At 33.6% G+C, this 13,390-nt stretch overlaps 1 protein-coding gene across 1 annotated transcript; it reads left to right on the top strand.

The window, feature by feature from the left end:
- The first annotated feature begins 84 nt into the window (after positions 1–84).
- Positions 85–6,951, top strand: ppp1r15a (protein phosphatase 1, regulatory subunit 15A). The gene is made up of 3 exons (XM_056462440.1): positions 85–298; positions 3,400–4,123; positions 6,634–6,951. Exons 2-3 carry the CDS (start codon positions 3,413–3,415, stop codon positions 6,847–6,849), a joined length of 927 nt encoding a protein of 308 aa, XP_056318415.1. The 5' UTR covers positions 85–298; positions 3,400–3,412; the 3' UTR covers positions 6,850–6,951.
- The last annotated feature ends 6,439 nt before the right edge of the window (positions 6,952–13,390 follow it).

Here is a 13,390-nt window from a genome sequence, read left to right on the forward strand (position 1 = left end):
ACGTAAGTCACGTAAGTCACGTAAGTCCCGCCCCCGTCCGCTGACGTAATGGTATCATATATAAACAACAGTCGTCGCTCAGAAACACATTTATATTTACAGCACAGAAGAATGCAATACGTGAAACCCAAACCGAGCGCGAGATGTTTCTGAACAAAGCGAACATGGAGTTTATGTCTGAATTGAAGTCGACTTATTGCTCAAACATCGTTTTTGAGTACGTTAGTAAGTTCAGTATCAGAAAACTAAATCTGCATTGGAGCGACTGCCAAGCGACAGGCTGACCGACAACACAAAGGTAAGAGACTGCGTTAATACACGGAAAATCTGATATTTAGTCGAGTACTTTTCATTACACGAAGGAATATTTCACCCAGATATACAGATTTAATAATGGTTTACTATCCCTCAAGTGATTTCAAAACCTTTAGGAGTTTTTTTCTTGTGTTGAACACAAAAGAAGATAGTTTGAAGAATGTTGAAAACTAGCAGCCATTAACAACCAAAAATACTACACAAGTTAATGTATTTTTTTTTTTGAATATCTTGTTTTGTGTTTAATGGAGGATTAAGAAACGATTAGTGAGTAAATACTGACAGAATTGTATGTTGTTTTTACTTTATAGTTTATTTAGCACACATTAATCAACATTTCTGTTTTCATCTATGGTTATGTTTCAGAAACAACCTTTGGAAATATCCAACATAATAATAAGAATAATAAATAAACATCAGCACGCTGACAACAATCAGCATTTCCGTACAATTTGCCATGCAAACACTAAAAACAATTACGTTCAGTAGGTACATGCGTGCAAAAAACATGTATTTCAAACACAATTATGGGTAAATAAACACGTTTTTGGGTTAATTATTCCTTTAAACACTAATTGTTTCCCAACAAATTATGGTATTACTATAGTATCATGGTCAAAGCTGGGTATATCTATGGTAAAATGATTATTTATTGTTATTGTTAAACTGATATTTACAGGCAGGGCTTATTACATTATCATGTGTCACACTAAGTTGTAGCAACAAAATAAACAACAGCCATTTTATTGTCTGAGAACTCTATTACTGTTTTAAAGGGACAGTTCACCCAAAATTAGACTTTAATTAATTCTTTCTTCTGTTGAACACAAAATGAAGATAATGTAAGTTTGACCAAAACAACATTTCAGATGGTTTACTGGTTTATCCATTAATGGTCACATGATCAATCATCACATGATCTGATAAAACAAAATCACATGACTCTGTAAATGCGTTTCGATTTGTAGTTTATGCATGTCAGATAGTTTTATTCTACCCAGTTGTGCACATCATTTTTATTTTGTAAATGTTTAAAATTTGTGATTTCCTTAACATTTTTATGCGAATTTTTATTTATTTATTTAAAATTTTATTTATTTTATATATTTTTTTATTTATTATTATTATTATTATTATTATTATTATTATTTATTTTTATATATATATATATTTTTTTACTTTTTTTAAAATTAATTAATTTATTATTATTATTTATTTTTATATATTTTTTCTTTTCTTTTTATTATTAATTAATTAATTATTATTATTATTATTTCATTTTTTATTTTATTTTTTATTTTATTTATTTATTTATTTAATTATTTATTTATTATTATTATTTTTATTTATTTATTTTTCTTCCAAAAATGCACATCAAATTAGGTGGCTGTAAATATAGACATCCATAGTACGTAACAACACAAATACTATTAATGGATGTCTGTATGACTATATCTTTGTGTTCAACAGAAGACAGAAACTCAGAAAGTGACAGAAATTATGGCAGAATTAAATTTTGCATGAACCAAAAGAAAAAAACAAGATTTCATTGTGATCATGATCAGAGGCTGGTATTTTAATGGTTACTCTTATCGGTAGTATTAATATGGTTAACATTTTGAATTCACTTTAATTCTGATGTAGTTTTGACAGTTTTTTTTCTTAACAAACAACCATATTTTAATCAATATATCACAGGAGGTGTGACGTTTGTGTTGTCTAAGGAGTAAATATTTGGGATTAAGTGGGTTAAAACTCAATAATGTAAAAGAAAAATCATGGTATTACCATGGTCTCCTTATTAGAGGAAGCTGGTATTACATGGTAACTGTTGTTTATTGTTTTTGTGTGGTAGACGGCTCACAATTACAAGCAGGGCTGGTCACATTATCATGTGTCACACTATATTGTAGCAACAACCCAAACAACACCCGTCTTATTGACCAACAACTCTATTCAAGGTTTTAAAGGGACAGTTCAGCCAAAAATACAAAACAAAAACACTAATTTACTGGCAATCAAGTGATTTCTAAACTTTTTAAACTAAACCATATCTTGAGCACAAAAGAAGATATTTTGAAGAATGTTAGGGAGAAAAAAACGGCCAAACTGGAATATTGCATAAGATAGCACAGTCAATAAGCCAAAGAGAAGAAAATCGTCGCTTCCTGATAAACCAGCGGCAAATATCAAAAAGAAATGCTGTGATAGGAGAAACTGTGAGGAGTCTTTATTTAATAAATACTTGCCTCAGAGAATGAGACTCAATGAACGTGTAGTGGCATTTGGAGCTGTGAGACATGGAGCGCAGATGCTGGAGGTGTTTAATAATGTAATATTAATAATATACTGAGATTTAAGGCATTTTAGAATTACTAAAACACCATTTCTGATGTTTTACAATGTGCTCGCTCTGCTGGTTTATTTTTATTTAACTATGAACCACACTTTTAACGTCACACAATCTCTTCTAACAAAAACGCATGACTTTATGCGCATGCTGCAAGTTATTTGGTAAAACTTTTCATTGTAGTTCATGCACATTTCTTATCAAATGAAAAGTTTATCCTACTCCAGGGGTGTCCAAACTCGGTCCTGGAGGGCCGGTGTCCTGCAGATTTTAGCTCCAACTTGCCTCAACACACCTGCACGGATGTTTCTAGAAAGCCTAGTAAGTGCTTGATTAGCTAGCCCAGGTGTGTCTGATTGGGGTTGGAACTAAACTTTGCAGGACACCGGCCCTCCAGGACCGAGCTTGGACATGCCTGTCCTACTCAGTTGTGTGCATACGTTTTTTTAATGCATATTTAAAACTCATGTGCATCATGGCATTTCCATCAAGCATTGTTTAATGCGATAATCCAAAATGCACATAAAAATGGATGTAAACATAGCTAGACATCCATAGTACAAACAAAACAAATACTATTAATTGAAGTCTGTATGACTATATCTGTGTTCAACAAAAGAAAGACACTCCAAAAGTGACAGAAATGATGAGAGAATACATTTGTGTGTGAACTATCCCTTTAACATTGTTCTAAATGTGAACATTTCAGCATCTCTATATTTGTATCCGTACAGATTGAGTGTGATTATGGCACCATTCACCATCTCCACACCTCACCCGTCGCCACATCAAGGCTGTTTACCTCAGAAACCTTCATTCGTCCAGTCTGAGATGAGCCTGTTGTCCAGTAAACGTCAAGATCTGTGTGTTATTGATCATTTAAAAGCATCGGTCATGAAAATGAAGCTGCATCTGTGGCAGGCTGTCAACACCGTCCAGAACTACTGCGTGAGTGTAGCTCAGCTCCTCAAGTCCAAGATGATTTTCTTCATTTGCGTCGGGAGAAAAGTAGCCATGATGGGCGTCTTGAAGAAAAGTGGTGCGGAGGCCCTGGAGAGGCCTGAAACCAGGGATGAAGAGCGGGAAATGAAGGATCCGGAGATGGATTTGGAGGAAAAAGAGCGGGAATCTTCAGGGATTGATGATTTGGAGGGAAAAGAGCAGGAATCTTCAGGGAATGAGGATGAGGATGAAGCAGAATGGGAGTCTGATGAAGAGGAAGGTGAAGAAACTGAAGATTCTGATTGGTCAGATGATGATGATGATTCTGAAGCTTCAGCTGAAAGTCTTGAGATTTGGGAATCGTTCCTCAATAATGGAGATCCGTATAATCCTCTGAGCTTCTGCTCGTCTGTCAGCTCCAGAACAAACACACAGCCGATCAAAACACAACCTTCTGCAGATACAAGACTAGAAGAGAGTCAAGAGAAAACGCAGTCGAAGAACAGCGGGAAGAAGGTAAACGTCATGGAAATTACGTAGAATTTTTTATAATTTAGTGTTTTTATTAGGGATTTGATTTGATTTACATACAATTATTACAACTAGAAGAGTCAAGCGAAAAACGCACTATAAAAACCTTGGAAGAAGGTAAACGTTGCGGAAATTACTTTAGAGTATTTAAGGTTTTCTATTGAATTTTTCATAATTTAGTGTTTTTATTAGGTATTCGATTTATTTAAATAATTTTATTAATGCTAGAGGAGAGTCAAATGAAAACCAAGTGAAAGAATAGTGGGAAGAAGATAAACCTCATGGAAATTACTTTAAATATTTTAGTATAATTTAGTGTTTTTATTTGATACTCGATTTAGTTTAATAATAATAATAACAATAATATTATGACTAGAAGAGTCAAGCAAAAACGCACTCTAAGAACCTTGGTGAAAAAAGGTAAACATCATGGAAATTACTTTGAATATTTTAGTATAATTTAGTGTTTTTATTTGATACTCGATTTAGTTTAATAATAATAATAACAATAATATTATGACTAGAAGAGTCAAGCAAAAACGCACTCTAAGAACCTTGGTGAAAAAAGGTAAACATCATGGAAATTACTTTGAATATTTTTGTATAATTTAGTTTTATTTATGTTTTAATTTAAATAATATTACGATTAGAAGAGTCAAGCGAAAACGCAGAAGAAGAACAGCTAGAAGAAAGTAAACGTCACTGAAATAATGTAGAAAATTTAATAGAATTTAGTTTTTTTTATTAGTTATTCGATTTAATTTAAATATAATTATGACTAGAGGAGATTTAAGCGGAAAATGCAGTCGAAAAATGATGAGAAGAGGGTAAACGTTACAGAAATGATTTTAAATGTTGTATAAATGAATGTTTTATTGCGTATTCGATTTTATTTTGATAACATTAAGACTAGAAGAGAGTCAAGACGCTCTAAAAACAGCAGGAAGAGGTCACAGAAGTTATTTATACTGGAAGTTTTCTGTTTAATTTAATCCAATTTAAAGTTATTTTCTATTCAGTTTAGTTTAACTAATTTATTATTATTATTATTAATAATAATAATAATAATAATAATAATAATAATAATAATTAATTTCAGCTTTGGTAATTAGCACTTCAACTTTAAACACTTTATTTCAGGAAGTTGTCAGAGTTTTTAATCAAATTTTATATTGAATTAAATGTGTTTATTTCATTTTAATTCATAAATTTTATTTTAGAACAACACTGATGGGAACAAACATTAAATTGGCATTTAAAACATTTTAATAAAAAAGGATAATGATATTCATAGTGTAAAAACAAACTGTAATTGAGAAATAAGCATTAAAAAACACTGTCAGACTTTGGCATCTCTAATTTTAAATTAATTTTCATTTTAATATTTCAATTATCAAAAGTAATTCAGTACAGTATTTCTGAAATTCTAAATCATGCATACATTTTGGAAAAGGTGGGTGGAGATTAAGCAACAGATGAAGTTGATCAATTAAACTATTATTGAAGTAAGAATATTTATCATTGTATTACAAAAAAATAAATAAAACAATTTAAAAATCAGTAATTAAACTCATAAAATAATACACAAACAGATGAAAAAAACACTGATTATGATATTCAAAATTACACACAAATGTGAAAAATAAAGCAAGAAATGAAATCACTGAAAGTGTTGTAAACACTGAAACACTCTGAATCAGCTTCTTCCTGGCAACAGCTGACAGTCAGAGCACTGCCTGTTTCTCAGATGTCATGTGACCTGTGACTAACACAGCGTGACTATTTAAAAATGTATTTATAATGCCAAAAAACTGTATATACAATATAGAAGGAAAGACACTTACAATATCAAATAGCTATAATAATAATTATAATAATAATAATAATAATAGCATTAAACATTGAAAGTGAAAGGAGAGGGAGGTTTTGCAAACACTTATTACAATTATTTAACCATTTGACATGGCACTATAGTAGTACTTCAGTTCATTTGTGAAAACCGACGACTTGTTAATTACAAAAACCCAACATCATTCAAGCTTAACGCTAATTGCATTTATCAATTTATAATCATTAAAATCAACAATAGTTCTAGAATTAATCATGCGCTTGGAAAATGCTGTCCATTTATTCTAGAGCTAATTTCGCTTGAGCAATAACACAGTTCATTAGGTGATGATTATATTTCGCAATTCTCTATATTTAAAACACTATATATACTATAAATAAATACAATAAAAAACTTTCAATGAAAATAAATCAGTTAAAGATATCAAACGATGACAAATGATTTCCCTCTAAAGGAAATGGACACGTGCGATCAACGCAGAAGTCTAAATCAGGCGTATGGCTGACCGCAATTCGATGTAGCGTAGATTCCCATTCTCTATTGGATCAATGAAAGTTTGAGTAATAATATTTGGGCTTATCAGTGTGAAATTGTGCATGCAGCAACACCACATAAAAACAAAGCTCTTCTGTTTCTCGCCCCGCAGGTGTGTTTCAGCGAGCGTGTGTGTGTGCGCCCTCTGCTGGTCTGGAGTTTTGCGAGCAGATCCGCGCGGGACGGTTCCTGCTGGCTGCAGATGGCCAGAGACCGAGAGCGTTTCAGGAGGAGAGTTCAGACGCTGGAGCCCGTCCTCAAACCCTGCCTGATGCCTGAACACAGAGCACGAGTCTGGGAGAGGCTGCGCATCAATACAGCAGCATAAAAAAATACAGTCTTTAATGCCGCAGCTGGTGCCTCGTGTTTTTGGAGGAGCGCATCGTTCTTGGTGCTTTTGAACACTGACTTCTTTTTTTATATATATATATATATATATATATATATATATATATATATATATATATATATATATATATATATATATATATATATATATATATATATATATATATATATATTATAATATATATATATATATATATATATATATATATATATATATATTATAATATATAGTTCATGCGTTTTGGTGTGTTTGATTTTATAAGTGCGTTTGTGGAGAAGCGCATCGTTTTTGGTGCTTTTGAACACTCAATCTTTTTTTATATTTATATTGTTAATGTATTTGTGTTGTGTTTGATTCTATAAATGCATTTGTGGTTATTTTGTATATTTGCTATGCACATTTAATGTTGTTGTTGTTGTTGTTGTTGTATGAAACACTGTATTTCTAATGCATTTCTTGTAGCAGCTGAAAAATATTACATGTTGACTATTTCTACTTCATTTGCAAGTTTCTTTTTCTTTCTTTGCACGCACTTGATGTTTTAAAAGCACACGCTCTCTTCACAAAATGAGATGTGCATTCACTTTAAGTAGGAAAAATATTTTCTAGTAAATATTTAGCATTTATTTTTGGTGAGATCCAGTTTGACATTTTTATTCCTTTTTAAATTCTTTATCAAATACAGAGATTTTTTTTTTTTGTTTGTTTGTTTTAAACATTTTTAATAACTTATTTCTAATAACTAACTTATTTATTCTTTGGCAAGATAACGGTGCATAATATTTTACTACTTACATTAGTGGTTTGAAAAAAAAATCAGGGGGAAAAATGGATAATAATATTAACCTTAGCATTTTTTTATGTTTTTATATATATATATATATATATATATAAACGGAAAAAAATATATATATAACATAAATGCTACGGTGTGTATATATATATATATATATATATATATATATATATATATATGTGTGTGTGTATAATATACAGTTGAAGTCAGAATTATTAAACCCCTTTGAATATTTTTTTTCTTTATTAAATATTTCCCAAATGATGTTTAACAGAGCAAGGAAATTTTCACAGTATGTCTGATAATATTTTTTCTTCTGGAGAAAGTCTGATTTGTTTTATTTTGGCTCGAATAAAAGCAGTTCTTAATTTTTTTATGAACCATTTTAAGGTCAATATTATTAGCCCCTTTAAGCTAATTTTTTCCCGATGATCTACAGCAGTGTTTCCCAACCCTGTTCCTGAAGGCACACCAACAGTCCACATTTTCAACCTCTCCCTAATCAAACACACCTGAATCAACTCATCATAACATCAGAAGAGACTTCAAAACCTGAAGTTAATGGGTCAGAAAAGGGAGACATCCAAAATATGTACTGTTGGTGTGCCTCCAGGAACAGGGTTGGGAAACACTGGTCTACAGAACAAACCACTGTTATACAATGACTTGCCTAATTACCCTAACCTGCCTAGTTAACCTAATTACCCTAGTTAAGCCTTTAAATGTCACTTTAAGCTGTATAGAAGTGTCTTGAAGAATATCTAGTCTAATATTATTTACTGTCATCATGAAAAAGATAAAATAAATCAGTTATTAGAGACGAGTTATTAAAACTATTATGATTAGAAATGTGCTGAAGAAAATCTCTCCGTTAAACAGAAAATGGGGGAAAAAGTAAACAGGGGGGCTAATAATTCTGACTTCTACTGTATTTATATAATTACTTTTATGTATTTTATTCCAGCCAAAATTTAAAAAAATTAAGACTTTCTACACAGGATGGCTAATAATTTTGTCTTTGACTTCAGTATTATTTTTTTACTTTAAAAGGGTCAGTGCAAATTAATTACCATTTCAAGAGTTCCCACTTAGATATGCTTGGCGTATAAAGCACGTTTGGCATGCTGTCCCGGAAGAGAACCCTGAGCTCGGCGATATTTGAGCCCAGGGCTACCGCCCGGTCGATAAGCATATCAGGAGATCCGAGATCAGGTAGGTCTCGAGAGCTCCCCCTTTAGAAAAGGGAGGAAAAGGAGGAGATGGGGTGGAAGGGGGGATTCTTCCAAACGAAGATAGAAACAGTAGGGAGAAAATGATCCATTTATAGTAAACTAGGATCACTCTGATTGGATTATTACTGATTACAGATGAGTGGCCAGACGTGCTCAATCATATCACGTGCTCCTCTCGAAATTAGTTCATGCAACTTCACAAGTGCAACATTTTGTCGATGGTGACAAAATAGTCATCAAAATAAATATACTAAAAGGACACTAGATGACAGCGTGATGTAAATACAGAAAAAGCAGTTCATGCGGCCATATAGTAAAGCTATTACAGTAAAATAAAAGAAAACTATATGTTTTGAAATAAATAATGAAAAAAAAACACTAGTTTTTAAAATAATACTACCATATCTCCTTTCCATCTGTAAATACTGTTCATATTTTTTTATATCCAGGTCAAAAACAAACACATTTTCAGGCAAAAATCCTATGATTTTCTTGACATTAGAATGTGCATGTTTCATTTATTACATCATTCAATATAACACGTCATGGTGTCACGGTGACGCAGTGGGTAGCACAACTGCCTCACAGCAAGAAGGTCGCTGGTTTGAGCCTGGTCAGTTGGCATTTCTGTGTGGAGTTTGCATGTTCTCCCCGTGTTGGTGTGGGTTTCCTCCGGGTGCTCCGGTTTCCCCCACAAGTCCAAAGACATGTGGTACAGGTGAATTAGGTAGACTAAATTGTCCATAGTGTACGTGTGAATGAGAGTGTATGGATGTTTCCTTGTGATGCGTTGCAGCTGGAAGGGCATCCGCTGCGTAAAACATATGCTGGATAAGTTGGCGGTTCATTCCACTGTGGTGACCCCAGATTAATAAAAGGATTAAGAAAATGAATGAATGAATAACTCGTTACTCTAATTAAGGCTCCAGAATGATTCAATAATTGTCATATCTTTATAATTTGCCACTCTCCTTTAAACCATTAACCCATTTTAATTGATTATTTAATATAAATGATAATAAAAGCTATGATTCTGAAAAGTTGCACATAAACGATCACGTTCATTCAGAATAAGTATGTAGTTTCATTGTTAAATCAAAACTGGTGTTAGAAACATGCACATGCAGCTCGTTTCAGCATGCAGTATTCAGAAGACGTCATGTTTTGTTCAAACAGGTTGATTTCCAGCATGTTTTTTATTAAATAGGATGTAAAAATACAATCAAACTCATTTGGTTACAAAAATCCTTACACAGCGGTAGTTACAAAATTACTGAGCGGTTACAAGTCGCAAAAATAAATAGTCTTTGTATACTTGGTCCCAGGATTGCATCGGGGTCTGGGTGACACACACACGCACACACACATGCATACACACACACAGCCATTGCGTTGGCTTACAGTACGTATTGTATTTTTCATTGGTTGAGCAGAAAAAAAACTAATAATTCAGCCATTTTGCTGCTGCTTTTAAAAATACTGTTCTGGATGAGTGGCAGAAGTCGCAAGCCTGTTTCCTCCAATGGAAGAGAGAAAAAAGGATGATGATGATGATGAATTCTGCATTTACATATCTATTTTTATTCGAAGTTCACACAATAGAATTTTGACATCTTAGAAATTAGTTTATTTCTCATTTTTTTAAACATTTTTCTTGTAATTCAGAATTTAAATCATTGAATTTTGACATTTTTCTTGGATTTTAGATTTTTTTTCTCTCAGAATTGTGAGATTATTTCTTATAATTCTGAGTTTACATCTTAGAAATCGTCCTTTTTTTTCAGAATTCTTATGGTGCGTTCACACCAGACGCAGATGAAGCATCAAGCGAGTCATTCACATGTTAAGTCAAGGCAAAGACGGAAAATAGACATCCTGCGGCACAATTCATGCGAATGCGGCAGATCGAATTGAGCACGTTTGACGTGAATCACGCGATTCGCTTGAAATCTAAACTTTAGCAGACAATCGCGCAGCATTACCCAATTAGAAGCTTGCTCTAGTAGGGGCGTGATTTGCGCCTGCAGTTTATAGTTTCTGGATGAATTCACAGAGCTGGGTGCACCAAGATCAAGTGGAGACAGGCGCCGAACTAACCTACGCTGTTTTTCAGCCTTCCTAAAGCACATAAAGCATAGCTACTCTCTCAATAAAATCCATTTTAGCCATTTAGCAATGAAGCTAGAGTCACCGGACAGCAGAAGCCTCTTGCGAATCCGCAGTAATATTTTTAATATTATAATATTTTATTATGAAGTGAATGAATTGGCGCGCGAATGAAGCTAATTTTGGTTAGGGTTAAACTCAAAATGTTCATGCGTCTATTTACGGGTAAAGTCTAGATCGGATATGCGGCCGGCCGGAAGTGTGATATGCACATCAATCATAATAGCATTTTTTATGACACTGTATAACAATAATTAATATTTTACATTACTGTGACGGTTGGGTTTAGGGTTGGGGTGGGGGTAGGCGTTAAAAATAAAATTGATTGGGTTATTTAAATAAATAATATAAATAATAAATAATGATCGGTACAACTACTGTTTTTACATGACTGTGACGGTTGGGTTAAGGGTTGGGGTAGATGTTAATAAAATACAATAAATGGGAAATTTAATAAATAATATAAATAATTCTCAATTAACTTCCGGCCGCATCCATATCTGATCTAGCAACAACTCTTTTTATGCGCAATTTATTCGCACGTGCCGTGTCTGGTGTGAACACAGCATAATGGTTGCAGATGAAGCGTCAAGCACAAGTGATTTACATGTTAAGTCAATGCAAAGACGCGAATAGACATCCTGTGGCGTAATTTGCATGAACGAAACGGAGCGCTTTTGATGCGCTTTTGATGTGAACCGCGCGGTTCTCTTGAGTTGGAAAATCTGAACTTTAGCGGACATTCGCATGGCGTTAACCAATCAGAAGCTAGTGGTGTGATTATGACGTAGCGCCTGCAGTTGGTGTCTCGAGGGGAAATCCTCCTGCCAATACCAAACAACAGTTCATCAAACTGGGCTTGGCTCAGTCGGGAGCACCGCTGAAAGCTTCCATCATCCACATACAATTTCTAGAGAAGCTGATGAACTCACAGAGCTGAAATCACGATCTAGTGGACTCAAGACAGGGCCGATGAATGAATCTAGGCTGTTTTTCAGCCTTCCTAAAGCACATGAAGCACAGCTACTATCCCAATAAAATCCCTGGGTCACACTTTATTTTGATGGTCCGTTTGGTGAATTTAAGTTACATTGCAACTAATTCTCAATAGATTATAAGTAGACTGTTAGGTTGGGGTTAGGGTGAGTTGACATGTACTTGCAAATTTTCTTATAGTCAGTTAAACGTCTGTTGAAGGAGCAGTATCAACAGATATTAGGCAGACAGTCTACTAATACTCAAATGGACCATCAAAATAAAGTGTTACCAATTCATGTTAACAATTTAGCAAGAAAACTAGAGTCACCGGGCAGACAGAAACCCTGCCCTTGATGCGAATCTGCATCTATTGTGAAGTGAATTTGACGCAAAATGTTCACGTGTCTATTTACGTGCGAATAGCTCAATTTATTCGCAGATGCCCCGTCTGGTGTGAACACAGCATAAGACTACTTCGTGATTTTCTTTTCCTTGGAATTCTGAGTTTGCATCTCGGAAATTTGACTTTTTATTCAGAAATCTGCACAAAAAAATTAATAAATAGATCAAAAATCGCGTTTTCACTGTTTGTGGTCCACAGCGAATACAAGCGTCCACAGCAAAAACCTAAAGAAACTGAGATAAGATTCAATCCCTCACAGAAATACTGATGCAAGTTTGTGGCATTAGAATAAAGCAGCAGGAAGTCACAGAACGTGTATCAATTCATCTATAAATCACAACTCAACGTGTGTTTTTCTTGCATAACGTCTGTAGGGTTTTTGGCATTGAGTTTTTGTCTGAAAATAATTGATATATCACTCATTTTGCAGTACAAATTCATTTTGTTCTTTGACAAATGAAGACACAAACTGCAAAAGGCCTTTGTGCAGATGCCGAAAAGTTACTAAGTGAATAAAATAAAGATGAAATAACGCTAAGAGTTCATCGGGTTATATAGATAATATACACTTCTATCAGGAAAAGACACACAGAGCATTCCTTTACATTCATTTCTGCTAATTATTTCCATGCAGCATCTCGAAATCTTCTTTCAAATACACTGCAATTATTTCACAGTAGAGCAACACAGCTTTCAAACATCAGTCCAAGCTGCATTAATGTCATAAACTCAGAAATATCAGACCTGCCACTGATAAACAACCTTGATATTAAAGAAAAACACGCTGACGGGAGAGAAATACTGTCATAAAAATAATAATATTGCTCTTCTTCCCTGTAGTAATTCTGCTAGAGATGATTTTGTGTCCTGAATCTCCTCTAAACATTGAGCTAAAGGTGCACTGAGTCATTTTTTCCAACGTTTACACCAAAAATAAACTTGACT

The sequence above is a fragment of the Danio aesculapii genome, chromosome 7, assembly GCF_903798145.1.
Source record: "Danio aesculapii chromosome 7, fDanAes4.1, whole genome shotgun sequence".
NCBI classification, from domain to species: domain Eukaryota; kingdom Metazoa; phylum Chordata; class Actinopteri; order Cypriniformes; family Danionidae; genus Danio; species Danio aesculapii.